Genomic DNA, 15,261 nt, shown 5'->3' with positions numbered 1-15,261 from the left:
GCATACTAGACTAGAGGAATTAGAGTGGATGCAACTACGGGAAACAGGAACCGCCTTTGAAATTTTAAAGACATGACCATTAATCATCTCCAACAGATAAACAATTTAGGCCTATATATAACTCCAAACCTGCTAAATTTGAACCTGTTTGTACATACAGTATACAATATGTGTATGTACACACACACACACACACACACACACACACACACACACACACACACACACACACACACACACACACACACACACACACACACACACACACACACACACACACACACACACACACACACACACACACACACACACACACACACACACACACACACACACACACAGAGAGAGAGAGAGAGATATTTAAACATTGTACAATAAACATTATTTTCCTATATTCATGATTTAGGTGGCCACATTAAAAATACATGCAATCCCATTTATATTGTTTTATTTTACATTTACATGATATTTTATCAAATTACCAATTAAAATAGTTGAATGCGTTCTCAGTACTTTTATCTTCATAATTACATACATATCTCTTTAACAGTCAGTGTACTTTAATCATTTGTTCAGTCAGAATATAAATATATACCATATGTAAATATGTATCTTAAAACTCTAACCCCCGCTTTTACGGAAAAGGTTTAGGCCTAATCCCAGACTAAAATGCAAGTTTGAGCTGGTTTAACTGAAAGCAACGCACACTGTCATCTTAAAACATGCCAGAGCCATGTTTTGTCTCAAGAATAACATCATCAGTATGTTTTTTTTCTAAGACACGTTTATAAAAACCATCTGTGAAGTCAGGCCTTAAACAAACAAATACTTTTAATAGATTTATAAAAGCACATTGTTTTCCAGCATCTGTAAAAACATCTAAAGCAAAATATTTGTAGAGTAGATGTTGAATATCCCTTTATTTGAAATGCAAAATCAGTATCCAGCCATTTTCCAGATTATAAATTTACAGAGTAGTAGTAATGGTTGAACAGTCTAAGGTTACGTAAATACTGTAAAAAGGTAAATACTCGTTTTTTTGCCTACATCGCCATATAAGGTCAGAGGGCGGGGCTTATTGTTTGACGCCAGCCACCATCAACCGAAGAGACAGCCCCGCCCTCACAATCCGATGATATATGTCTTGCGTGGACAAGCAGGAACTCATCTTCTGAAGCCGGCTAAAAGCGGTTTATTGGGAATTTTTTTATTTAACCAAGGACTCAGAACAACCAGCAGCGTCTTATTTGCCTCTTTAAGATCTGAATTTACTCCATTCACCTGACGTTAGAGCTTAAGAAAGAGCGAGAGCATTTATTCATTCTTACCCCGCGCGCGCGGAAAGCGTCTACGGGAAGTTGACTGGGCGGGCTACTGTGTCAAAAATATCTAAATCGATTTTTATCGACAATATCTTTTGAGTGGTAAGTAAAACCTATATATTTTATCTTATTATAGTTAGTACTGAATGGTAATTGTCGTACTTTCTTTGTCGACGTTTTTTCTTTGCTATTTTGTGAACGGTTAGAATGAGCGCGAGCTCGTGGCTTTGTCAGCTGACTCGCGGTGGTCGAATGTGGGGGAAAAAAATCACACGACTCTTTACGATTAGTAAATAATATGGTGTCACTGATATGTGTTGTTTATGTGTATACAATATTTCTTTCGTGGTTATTTTGGTATGTGTTTAACAAAGTATTTATGATTTATAACGTCATATTAGCTGTTAGCGGGTGTGAATGAATGACGACACGTGTAGTGCGGAAAGGACACCCGGCTCGCACAGAAAAGACGAATGTCGCCTTGTTAGCCTAAAAAGCCATACCACATGCTCAAGTAGTGTACCATTTCATTTACATGTTGACATCATCGAATCTATACCGATTTAAAAACTGACGAAGTGTTCGTAAGAAATTTGTTTCCTTAAGCTAACGTTAGCGAGGAAGTGCGTGTCTAGCGCGAGCGGGGAGAACTGGTTGAAACAGCCCCACAAGTGCCAGTCAGACGCATTTCATCATTTTATATTCTGCGTTTTCTTTGCCAATAAAGGCTGCATTGCAGGAATTTGCTGGAAAGCCACATGACACGAATGCACTGGCAGCTTAATGAATGCAAGTGTCTGTTTGTTGTCACATTGCTTAAAATATTAATCAAAGTGACCGTTAGTGCCTTCCCGGGCTTGTAAAACAAACATGTCAGAGTGGCTTTTCGTTGATGCATTTTATTACTTTTTTTTTGACTCGATGAGTGTCGTGATAAAGCCATTGTGATCCTGGACCATAAAACCAGTCATAAGTTGCACGAGTATATGTGTGGCAATAGTCAACAATACATAATTGTATGAGTCACAGTTATCGTTTTTTCTCCCTTTTATGCCAGAATCACAGATTTAACTGAAAGATTTCCAAGTAGTTGTTTCTGCCAAATATTGTCATATCATAACTAACCATACATCAATAGAAACTTGTTTATTCATCTTTCAGATGATGTATACATCTCATTTAAAAAAATTGACCCTTATGTGTTCTAGGGTTATATATGGACATTGGGTTTAGTTAATGCATATTTAGATACCATGTAGATGTATAAGTGTATTTTTAAATACAGGTTTTTGTTGTATGACCATGTGTGTAGTTATTCTGTCTGTTCTCGATGCGCCCACTTTTATGTATGGTGAAAGCGTTTGCTAGAGACGTACAGCTCAGCTCCTCTCTCTGGAAAATAAAGTACTGCTAATACTGCTTTAGTGTGTAATAATATAGTTAGATTTATGTCTAAGTTCTGCCCCCTCTGCAGTGAAATTGTTGCATAACACTAACATGGGAACCTTCCCACTTTCTCCTCTTTTTTTCCAGGAATGAGCTACCATTCACCCATCGTGTCTGTTGCACAATGGATGTCCGCTCTGTCTGCCTAATTGCCCAAGCCAAAACAAACCGTAACGGATCTAGTCTATTCAGAGGATAGCAATAGGCCCTCACTCCACCCTCTCCCTTAACGTTATATATCAGTTTAGAGCAGAGCAGTGCAGATTCTATCTCCGGTATCTGGATTGCTTTGATTTTTGCTGGTTTAGTAAAGGGTGAAGGTAGGTCTGAGGCAGAAAACAGATTTAGAAACAATAGTACCTCAATTTTCTGGGGAAACAATTAGTGTGCTGCTGCTTGAATTATTTATAAATATTTGGTTCTCTACCTGCAAGATTGTGAAGTAAAACATTTTTTTCCAGTATAACTTGAAAACCATCTGCGCACAATGGTATCGACAACTCTGGCCACGATAACGATTATGAGCACCCTTGCTGGGTTTGCTCATGTCAATACGTCAGATTATCTATGGCTCCTGATTGTAGGCTTTATCATAGCGTTTGTCCTGGCCTTTTCAGTGGGTGCTAATGATGTCGCCAACTCGTTTGGTACGGCAGTGGGTTCAGGTGTAGTTACTCTTAGGCAGGCCTGTATTCTTGCTACTATCTTTGAGACGCTGGGTTCTGTGCTGCTTGGAGCCAAGGTCAGCGAGACCATCCGCAAAGGCATTATCGACGTGACCATGTACAACGGCTCAGAGCATGTGTTGATGGCTGGCTCAGTCAGTGCTATGTTTGGTGAGTAGCTTATGAAGTGCTTGTTCATTTATATTATTATTACTGTTTTTTTATACACACAGTTGGAGGTTTCTCTTTTGAATGTACTTTCCCCCCCACCACTCATCAGGCTCTGCTGTGTGGCAGTTGGCTGCTTCTTTTCTGAAGCTTCCTATTTCTGGGACCCATTGCATCGTGGGAGCTACCATTGGCTTTTCACTGGTCGCCAAAGGTCAGCAGGGAGTCAAATGGCTGGAAATTCTTAGAATTGGTAAGTCAGCTGCATTCAAAAAGACAATTAATTTGTCATTGAGCTTCTATGATTAACGGTTGTCAAGAAATTGGAGGTGTATTAGTTTACTTTTAATTCTTTTTTTTCCTTTACAGTTGCTTCGTGGTTCCTCTCACCTGTCCTTTCTGGCATCATGTCTGCCATTCTATTCTACTTTGTTCGCATGTTCATCTTACAAAAGGTAAATAAAATGATCTTATCAATTTGGTCTTAATGAGTTACTTGATTTTAGAATATGATATGATATCACACCAAGGTTGGGTGTTGGCTAAGAGTCTGTATTTTGTCCTTTGCAGAAGGATCCAGTGCCCAATGGTCTAAGGGCCCTGCCATTCTTCTACGCTGTTACAATGGGAATCAACCTGTTCTCCGTAATGTTTACTGGAGCACCTTGTAAGTATGGCTGTATTTATGCCCTTTTCATGCCCATTAACAGCCTAATCAAGTGTCCAGACTCTGCCAGACTGTGTTTACAGTTCAAAAGGCAAAGCTTATTTAACCAGTGGGCACAGGAAAACTCAGTGGAACACTCATGACATGGACATGTGGTGTCTGTATTCATGACCTCAGTCAGTGTTTTTTCCTTCTCCATCATAGTAGAAAAAACGGTGGAATAAAGAATTCACATCCATCAGAAAGAACGATCAGCCTCAGTAGAGAAAGCACTAAGTTTTTGGGTGCTGTTAACTGTTGAGCTCTGAATAATTTTACCTTTCAAATTGAAACCTTATTAAATGAGCAATTCTTGCTCCTTTTTGTTTCCTTTTACCAACAGGGCTCAACAATTCAAGAAGTCAACTGGCCTGGGCCATTAAATGAAGGCTACAGGCCAGAGTATGACGTGATATGCAGCCTAGGAGTGTGTACACATGTGCACTCCAGGCAAGCGCTCTTTACATAGGCACAACAAGGTGCAGCATACACACATGCACATAGCAGCACATACATTCTGCCTTAGACACCCTAATACATCAAGTCTATACAAGTTAGTTTTACAAGTCTTTTACAAGTTAGTTATGAGATGCCAGTGTGCTTTTAGAAGAAAGTATCTGAGTTAAGTACTCAAATATTAGAATAAGATTAAGTTTCATTTTAAGTGTCTCAAAATTAAAAGCCTGTCCTCTAGAGCCTACTTAATAATTGCAATGTCACTTCAGGACTCTGACTCAGTTAGAATAAGGTTTTGCTTAAGCCAAATTCATCAGCTGACACGTCATGTGAGTTGTCTGAACGCATCAGGACAAGGACATGTATCCTCTCTGTCTAACTCACAAAACGGGTCAACATAGTAACAGAGCCATTTTGGGCTTATCTTGATCTTTAGCCATACTTAATGACTTCGTCATGTCATCTGCTGTTGGATTAGCTCTAAACGCAGCAGATCACACTACACAGTCCCTAACTCCTCCCACTCTCAACCTGTTTAAGGCAGTTCACTCAGGTTCAGTTATTCCAGAACTTCTCACAGGACAGGAAAATACCAGCACTCGTCTGGGGGGTTGAGAGACATGCAGCATGTCATGAATTGTTGATCAACCTCCTTTATGTTCTGAAGGGTGCTAAAGGGAGACACACATGCCCTGTAAAAATTCAGTCAGGGACTAGGTGGAGTTTCCTTGAAGCGGTGTGTTTGCACTGGTACTTGGAACTCCCTGTTCTTCTGGTTTTATTTGAACTGTTTGTGCAGTATGAGGGTATGACACATTCCAACTCATACTGTACAAAAGGTGAAACCCATTCAAACTAATTTGGGTTTAATTGAATTGGGTAATTCTAACATTACTGGTCCTTTTCTAATAAATCCCCTTTTCCTAACATGGTGCCTCAACTTTTGTTAATCTTGCAATACCCACCCCCAATTTCAGCACACAGACATGGTCATTCAGCAACCACAGTGCCTGGAAAGTTCTCCCCATGCAAAATACAGATGACACATCAGATCACATGTTTTTAATGCCAGCAGCCCTCAGCATTTGATAGTGAAGTAGGTGTACTAGGCAATTAATTGTTGTATTTGTTTGAATTTTCCCTTATTAAGTAGTTGGCTAGTTCTCAATTTCTCTACTTAAAGTATAGAAAACTACATAACTTTTGTCCCAATTTACAATCCGAAAGAGTCGCAACTAGTTGCTAAAAGTCAGATAGTAATGTTAACCATTGATCAGTCAACAGTTAATCAGTAAATCTGATTGTGACATTTTGCTGAATCGAAATTGAGTAGCAAAGTTACAAAAATGACACCAATAGTGACCTTATTAAAAATATAGCACAGAGTGCCGAACTCCCATCAAGACTAAAAATAAGAGCCAATAACCAAAGCATGCCATTTTCTTAAGAAAAAAAATTGTCTGAGAACTCAAGAATTGTCTGTAGGTGCATCCCTATGAATTCCTTACAATTTTTCTTAAGAAAATTTTGAATAAACCCTTAGGGGTGTATGATCCTCAGTCGTTTAGTGTATTATGCCTAATTTTCTCTGCAACAAAGTGTATAATGCTTTAAAATATTTTTAGATTTATTAGTTGTGTATTATATTCAGACCTTATTTTGTATTACTCATATTCTTAATTTTAATAGTGAGGGCCATAATGATTGGCTACACCCTCCCGCCCACAGTACGTCTATGCTTGTTTTCCGGTCTGCTTCCTCTTTGGAAAAACAGACAGTGGGGTGTTTTGGTTGTCATGGGGATGTAAAGCAAACACAAAAAAACAGCAATAACAGACTTTGTGGATTTTAAATGGAATGTTTTTATATTTGGCCAGACTTGACTGCATGACTCAAAACAGTTTACGGAGTCAAAAATAACATTTAGTTTGAAGCACCAGATTCCTTTGCAGGTGCCAGACTTGGTGGCATGGGTAAAAAAAAAAAAACACCACAAAACAAAATTTTGGTAGTGCTACAAAGTTAGAATATCATTACACCATAAGTATTTCATGTTGTCTGTTAATAATCAAAAAATGCGTATAACTTTAGCAACAGTTTTGCAGTCAAGACCACAATTGCGTAATTGGCATAAATGCCAATGCCCCGCCCACAGTGACTCAAACCAATCAGCGTGTCACCAGGATGAGGTTTAGGGCTTGAACGTGTCTGGAAAAACAACCCGTGTTATTGTGTAATAAAGGCCATGGGATAGCAGATTTTATTGTGAGGTAAAGCAGGAAATGAATCCACTTCCATTCATTCATCCCACTGCATGGTTGTGGTCTGGCTACTCCCCTTTTGTGGGAGATTGTTTGTCAAACTACGTTGATGCAAGCATGAATGCGTTCCCAGCCTAACCCATGTGCACAGGGCTGCATTTCTCACACATTGAGCAGGAACTGTGCCAGCGGGCCATAAGTGATAACTGTGCCCCATTCCTTGGCCTTTCTCTTATTTCCGTCATTCACCCCCTCTGCTGGCCACACCTGTTCTGTCCCTTTAGATGCTGTGAAATCTTTAGTGTTAGAAAGTTCAGCTGTCCCTCTCTTATGTACCTCAGTGCACTCTTTAAAGATTGTGGCTCTTCTCTTTGAATCGTGTCTCCTGAGATTGAACCGGAGTTGCATAACCAAAGGACACAACGGCACGGCATGCCCTGCAGCGTCCTGCAGTAGTACGTGCATGTGGCAAGGCACGGGAATGTATGCCCCATTGCTCCCTGTCCCCTTATCTCTCAACCTCTCAACCTCTCTTTCTGTTTATTTTTAACAACCCTGCTCCAACCAAAGCCATTTTTCCATCGAATTTGGATAAGTCTTGCTCTAAATTTGTCCAATACCATTTTTGGTCCCATGAACTTTTGCTGACACATTTCATTGTCTGTGGTTCTGGACACCCCATGGGGAATTTTGTTAATGGCCGACTTGCTCAGCCAGCTCTCTTCCTTGAACATGCAGCACGCATTCTTTATTACTGCAGCTACCACCGCAGTCTTGGCTCAGATATAACCTTTCTGCAGGAGTGGTCACATTTTTTCCCCACTTGTCCTCCCAATGAGGTGGGGGGTGATGTGTTGCCGCAGTATCCTTTTAAGGCACCCACATTTGTTCAACATTGTACGGTAGCCTTGTGCGCTGTCTTGTCACTGCAATATTTTGCTGCTGTTTGCACTCTAACCTTAAGTGTTATGTAAAAGGACAAGCCATGTGCTTGTATTCTAGCCAGACATCATCATACTCAGTTTTAGTCAGAATATGAGTCTGATACTGCTACGCTGGGCTGTGATTATTTGGGCATTTCAACTGAACCAGAAAAAGATGTCTGCACTCAATAGACCTACAACCAATCAGAGCGATGGAGCAAGTGACTTATGTTGAGTGAAGTGTAGCACTGGGAAATTTGGATAAGTTTAGAGACTTTGAATCTCCTTCAGCAAAATGAACATATCTTATTTAAAGTATTTTTGTTCTTTACAGCAGAATATAATTAAAATTTCATGTTAAATCCCCCAACACATCTAGTATTTTTGCAAACATTGATCACATTTGGAATAAAATATAAAGTATAAGCTAATGCAGCTAAACTAATAATGTTTCAATAATTGCCTAGCTGGGTCATGAGGCTATGCAGTCTTTTAGTTAACCTCAACTCCAAATCGGAGTTGTTGTTTTTTTCTTTCGTCTCCACATTTAATCATGCTCGAAGAAATAGAAGATAAGTGTAAACGATCTTTGCCGGTGTTGTAAAAAATACTTTAAGGATACACAGAGAACTTACCAACATGATCATCATTTTTGAGAGAAATAGTAAAGCTAAATGCATATACGAACAAGTTCTCTGTTTAGGATTAGAACAAATTCAACCCAAATGCTCTGATGTGGCTGATTTACGTTACTGTTGATCATCTGTCAATCATCGTATAAATCTCGCACTAATAATTTGATTGCTTCATCGTTGTATAAAGCATGCACTAACAATTTGATTGATCCGAGGAGCTCCTGTTCGGGCATAGTTTAGGCACAAACCGAAGTGTCCGATCTCAAATGTTGTGGGCGGGGCTAAGTTCGGCTGCAAATCAGGCTACTTTCATTCTGAATACAACAAGGATATTTGACACTTGGTTGCAGTGGTTGTTCTGGTTTGCGTTTCTAAGGCCTCCTAAACAATTTGATCAATTACATTTCTTAATCTATTCATAAGTTGTCTAACTGAAAGTTACAGTGGCCTAAGTATTATTCTCTGAATATGCATTTAATTTCTTTAGAAAGGGCTAATTTTGGATGCAGTGAATCCACTATGCAAATCTTATTAGTATTCCACTCCATCAACATAACTAACAACCAGGACTCCACAATGTTCCTGTCTATTCCGTAATGCTGTTTGTGTTGTTGGTAGCACATGCTGCCTGTTGTCTCAAAAGCACATTTCCTTTCCTTCCCTTTTCTCCCTCGACACCCATTTGGTCCTTTTCCCCTCGTGAATGATGGGACTACAGTGCTGGGATTCGATAAGCTGCAATGGTGGGCAGTGCCGCTCATTTCTATCGGCTTTGGCCTGGTCACTGGCATCTTTGTTTGGTTTGTTGTCTGCCCTCGGCTCAAGAAGAAGATTGAATGTAAGTATCCATTTTTGTTTATTCTAACCTTGAAAATAATAAAATCATTGTTATCAGTCTCAATAGATCAGGGTTATATCTGGTTGCACACTGTCACTTCCACTGCACAATTGGCCAGCTTAACAGATGCCAAGTAGACTTCTGAAAATATTAAGTGGGTTTGGGTGCCTCAAGAGTTTTCATTAGACTCAGTATTTGAAGATTTAACAAAACATCAACTTTTGAAGAGCCAATAACCACCATACAATCATTTAAGATTGTATGGGGATTGTGATTTAGTTGTTTTTTTTAATTTAAATATGTACACACTGTAAATCAGACATTTTCAGGCCCTATAAAAGTCTTGATAGCAATCTGTCATGGCAGATTTATTAGCCTTAGGCCTAGCACCAGGTGTTTGTGAGGATAATACCCTACAGATTAAAGATTCTGGCAGTGGACAGCAGTTTTAATCAGTCACTTAGAAAGACGATATACTCTTTAAAGGAATGTTCTGGGGTCAATACAAGTTAAGATGTCAACTCTGGATTTTCTTGGTGTAAAAAGCATGTGTCTCCTTGCACATGCAGTGGAAAAGTACTGAATTTAAGCAGAATTGGTTTGTGAGCAGTTTTATTGAGTTAGTTTTTGCTATGTGTTGTAACTACTATACTGTATTGACATTTATTACCTTACTCAAGAATGTTTCTGTGGCTTAACTGCATGTCAAGTACATAAAATTGTTTTTAAAATGTGTTGATCCCAAGACTTTCCTTTCATACAGCTAAAGTTGAAAAAGACTGTATTAAGCATACATCGAAACTGCTCTGATCTCAATTACAGTTTACAGTAACAGAAATTTGATGGCAATGTTTTCTAATCCTCAAATTACATAACAGACAAAATCACACAAAACATTCTAACACCAACTGGATTTTCAAGAAAAACCAGCTTTAGACCAATGCAATCTGTTTGTTGTAATGTGGTTCAACATAAACAAACCAAGTCATCTAGTGTTGTCTATATAGAGCAATGTATATATATTCAGGCTGAGAATTGACAGCCTAATTGGGTCATAGTGATCCACTAATTGGCTAGTCAACTGGAATAGCCGTGGTCCAGTTGGCGGAAGTAGCTCAGTCTCGTTGGGCTAAGGTGTATGGCTACAATTTAAGGTGGATTTTGCTACTAAAATGCAATACATGTGCATTGTCACCACTCAGCAGATCAGTGGACGATGGACAGAGTTATGTCAGACTGTCCTTGAATTGTAGGGTTATAGTGACTATTTAAGCAAACAAGAGTGTTTGCCTCTTAAGTTTAGAATCGAGCGCTCATGTGAATTGCCAGTGGCTAAAGTGCTTACCAGCCTTTTTACTTGTCACAAATGATTGATTAGATTAATCTTTACTTAATTATTAATTTATTTGTTCATTATTTTAATACAATTCATTATTTGAAAAATTGTTAAATGTTTGCATTTATTTCATAAAGCCCTCAACCCTCAAATATCTCAAACTTGGCTCTTAATTTATTTTACCCAATGTCAATTTTAAAATATTGATAGGTAGATTAAGATTAATAGTATGCAAGTTTATTGCTATTTATAATAAATATTAGAATAGTTTTTTAAGGGTCCAGGGATCCCCAAGGTACCACAAGGAAGTGTTAAGTGGTCTGTTGAAATTGAGGAAAAACATAACTAAAAAAAAAATCAATTAATGCAAATGAACAAAAATGTGACTTAATAATAACAACATATTAAGTTTTACTGTAATGTAATACAATAATGTAATTTCAAAGCAAAAAATTTGAGCAAGTAATTCTTTAATCTATCTTGTTTGATATACAGCTAAAATAAAGTCTTCCAGTCCCTCTGAGAGTCCTCTGATGGAGAAGAGGGAGCTGCATGAAGCTCATAATCCCATCCTGAAACCTGTCCCTGAGGAGTCCAGTGCCCTGTCCTCTAACACCCCCTCTTCCCCACCTCCTTCTGAGGAGCGCAGGGTCACCTTTGACATTGGGGATTCAGATGACGCAGATCAAAAGGACTGCAAAGAGTCAGAGACGGGCAATGGTAAGTCTGTAGGGCAAGATTTCCCACATTCCATGTCCATCATGACAAATACTTTTGTTGATGATTAATCATGTGACTTTATTCTGTCTTCAGCAGCTCCGAGGACGGCCCACGTTCAATTCACCAACGGCCCCAGTCACATTCCTAGCAACGGTTACTCTCAGTACCACACAGTTCACAAGGACTCCGGCCTCTACAAGGACCTGCTGCACAAACTCCATCTGGCAAAAGTGGGAGACTGCATGGGGGAAGGTGGCGACCGGCCCATCCGCCGCAACAACAGCTACACCTCCTACACTATGGCCATAATCGGTATGTACGGAGACATAAAGCACAAAGAATCTGAGTTCCATGCTCCTGAAGATGGAGACAAGGAAAAAGCCAGCACCCAGGAGAGGAAGCGTGTCCGCATGGACAGCTACACGAGTTACTGTAATGCAGTGGCAGAGAGTGGTGCACCTGAAGGCCTTGGTGAGGGTGAGGTCACTTTGGAGATTGTTGACGATGATGCTGGGAGCAGCCGTAGCTCTTTGGAGGAGGATAGAGCCGATGCTGACAGACCTGAGGTGTCAATGCTCTTCCAGTTCCTGCAAATTCTCACTGCCTGTTTTGGCTCCTTTGCTCACGGAGGAAATGATGTCAGGTAATGCAGATGTATTGAACTGTACAGTGCTTAAAACTATGTTTACAGATTTTTAAAAACAATATTTGAGACTGTATCATCTCTTGCTTTCAGTAATGCAATTGGTCCCCTGGTTGCTCTGTGGCTGGTCTATGAGAGTGGGTCTGTTATATCAAATGCAGCAACTCCAATCTGGTTGCTGCTGTATGGAGGAGTTGGCATCTGTGTCGGTCTGTGGGTCTGGGGCCGTAGAGTCATACAGACCATGGGCAAGGACCTAACCCCTATCACCCCTTCTAGGTATAAACACATGCCCATGTTGTAATATTAGAAAGCACCTGCTGTAACCTGAGCAAAACCTCCCAATTGGCAGACTTCCCTAAACTATACTTTGTTTAATTTCAGTGGTTTCAGCATTGAGCTTGCCTCAGCCGTCACTGTTGTGGTCGCTTCCAACATCGGTCTTCCAGTTTCCACCACGCACTGCAAGGTAAAATGGGCTTGTATGCAAAACATATTGATGCAAAGCAAGTCCTAGGCGGAGACTATTTGAATGTGTTTGATAACTTGTTATTGAGGGTGTATAATTTTTTTTATATTCAGGTTGGGTCAGTGGTGTCTGTTGGCTGGCTGCGCTCCAGGAAGGCAGTGGACTGGCGGCTGTTCAGAAATATCTTCATGGCCTGGTTTGTCACTGTGCCCATCTCTGGCCTTATCAGTGCCGCCATTATGGCCCTGTTCACCTACGTCATTCTGTGAGGCCATAAAAGTCCTCACTGCCTCCCGCTCTGCTCTCAAGGATGAACCAGAATCCCCAGAGAGAGGTGGAGGGCATGTCTCAACCTTCCCTTCTCTGTCTCTCTCTAATTTCCTCCCTCCTGTCATCCTCGTGATGAGTGGGGGATGAAAAAGGCCCATCACAGAGCCTGTGATTCTTGGTTGCATCATTTTTAGCCTGTATTGAATGATTTGTGTGCATTGCATGCACCAGGTCACATGCCATAGGCCAGGGAAGAAAATGTCTTCATAACTAAATGGTTGCCATTTAAATTCCCTCTTGTACATATGTCAAATCACCATGTTCTTGTTTTTTTAATTGTAATTATGTACATAACTAAAGGTTTTTTTTTAAGGTAAAAGAACAAATACAATGCAGTATTAGCCTTCATTTGACATGCATTTTTCATTATTTTTCTCATATGAGTTCCTTAGAAAAGTGGGTTTTCTGTGAAGAATTTCGGGAAGAGCAATTTAGTTCTGTTTTCCTTCTATAAATTTTGTAAGCATGATTTTTCCACTTATTCTTAAGCAGGCCTGGCATAACTCACAAATAGAGCCTTATGACGCTCACATTTTGAGGAGTCTTGTGAGTTGATTTTACAAAGAAAATTGGTTGCTCACATCATGTTCCTTAATACAATTTCAGTGTCCTTTTCAAGATGTCTTTTTATTTTTAGATCTTTTGTAGGTTACACTTCAAAACGGGCCTCTTGGTGAACTAAGCAGTCTCCAGAAACATTTATAGTCCAGCCATTCTGTTATCATTCTTTAGTCCTCTTTATTAATGGGTTACGGAACATCAAACTCTTCTTGGCATTTTGCACCACTGTAATTGATCTGTTAATTTGCTCTGCTTTGCCCAGCGTCAAATAACTAACGGACCAACCTGTACTTGCAGGTTACATCTCAGTAGCTTCTGTAAAGATTCAGCTTTTCCTTAAAGCACAGAATGCACAGCTGTAGTTAGTATGCTACTGGTGACTCGTGTTCCTCAAATGTTTGCTGTAGACAATTGGCCTCCATACGGTGGATTATGGCCCTTTGTGTTGTCACCATGGCTGTTGGATGAAGTGTTTATAAGATGCCCAAACTCCTGTTTTACCAGTTTAATGCTGCCCAGGGGCAGAAAAATCCTTCACTGGAAAATTTAGTTATATTTTACAAGTCCCCTGCGAAAATGAACCTCTTAATGTTTAAAAACAACCAATGAACCTCTTTCCCTATGAGTGTATTACAGTATGCTTTGCTGTGGTGCTTCATATCAGACACAGTGACTTTAACGTTGGTGAAGTGAATGAAGTTTACTTAATTTGAGACCACTGGTGCTTAATGGCATCTAGTCGGATGGTGTAGCTCAACTGCTCTAGCCTTCTCGTAGACCTACTTCCGTAGTACTTCAGAGGAATGTATACCAATACAAACATGTGTAGCCTATATACACTGGGTTGCTGTAGCAACCTCTACAGCAACACAAATGACTAGCCCTATTAATTAGGTGTGGGACAGTGGTGTTAAATGAGGGTTTGGTCTGAAGGTAGCAGTGGTGTAGAAAGATCCCCACATTTCTTTCCTGGAGGTGAGGATCTGCATGGCCGAGTGGTTATTAGGTTATGATCTCAACACATTTAGACCGTGCATAGTTGCTGTAGTTGCCTTAAGGATATTCTTTTTCTTTTTTTTATTACCAAAGAGGGAAAAAAAATGTTTTATTTTGTCCATTGCGCTTTGGGGATGAAAGAATAAAATGTCTTTTTGATTATCAAAATCTTTGCCTGTTTATTTTAATTTCGCCAATGAATGAGTGCTCCTGCCAAATTTATCTATCACTATTACAATACATATAATTTTATCAAATATGCTAATACATTTTTAAATTTCCTCCCATAGTAGGATTCAAAAGTATGGAAGCTTGTTTTCCACCAGAGGATAAAACTTTAAAATATTATGGACTTTTTCTTTCAAAATTCGGACTTCTCGGGGTTGTAAGATGCAAACGCAGAAATGCGAGTTGCGGTATCAAGTCCAATTCTGAGGGGAAACTTTGACTTGACTTTTCTTCATAATTGCGTCTTTATATCATGCACTTCTGATATTACAAGTCGCAATTGCGAGTTTATATCCCGTAATTCTGTGTCTGGCAATTACATTTATGTATTTATTTTTATATTTATTCAGTGGCACGACCTTCCATACTAAAGTGTGTAGGTCAACATGATGTAATGTTACTGAATTTGCTGTTAATTATTAGTAAAATGCTCTACGGTGCATTGTTTATTTTTTATTTTTTAACTCTACAGCAATATTTTTAGATGCCTAATTTTGAAGTAAGCTGCAACGTTGCATCTTTGGTCCAAAAATAAGATGGGACAATGCAGATGATATA

The 15,261-nt window shown here is 39.5% G+C and overlaps 1 protein-coding gene across 2 annotated transcripts; it reads left to right on the top strand.

The window, feature by feature from the left end:
• Positions 1-1,128: 1,128 nt before the first annotated feature.
• slc20a1b (solute carrier family 20 member 1b) lies at positions 1,129-14,643 on the top strand. Of its 2 annotated transcripts, none has more exons than XM_067433719.1 (11): positions 1,129-1,424; positions 2,856-3,604; positions 3,714-3,854; positions 3,971-4,056; positions 4,172-4,268; positions 9,301-9,420; positions 11,252-11,476; positions 11,573-12,119; positions 12,213-12,398; positions 12,504-12,588; positions 12,702-14,643. In XM_067433719.1, the coding sequence occupies exons 2-11, from the start codon at positions 3,256-3,258 to the stop codon at positions 12,855-12,857; spliced, it is 1,992 nt and encodes a 663-aa protein (XP_067289820.1). In that variant the 5' UTR covers positions 1,129-1,424; positions 2,856-3,255; the 3' UTR covers positions 12,858-14,643. The 2 variants fall into 2 exon arrangements, with proteins under 2 accessions (XP_067289820.1, XP_067289819.1); XM_067433718.1 differs by having other exon boundaries at positions 11,570-12,119.
• Positions 14,644-15,261: the final 618 nt, after the last annotated feature.

The sequence above is a fragment of the Pseudorasbora parva genome, chromosome 23 (assembly GCF_024679245.1).
Source record: "Pseudorasbora parva isolate DD20220531a chromosome 23, ASM2467924v1, whole genome shotgun sequence".
Lineage (NCBI taxonomy): Eukaryota > Metazoa > Chordata > Actinopteri > Cypriniformes > Gobionidae > Pseudorasbora > Pseudorasbora parva.
This window is presented reverse-complemented; position numbering and strand designations above follow the sequence as displayed.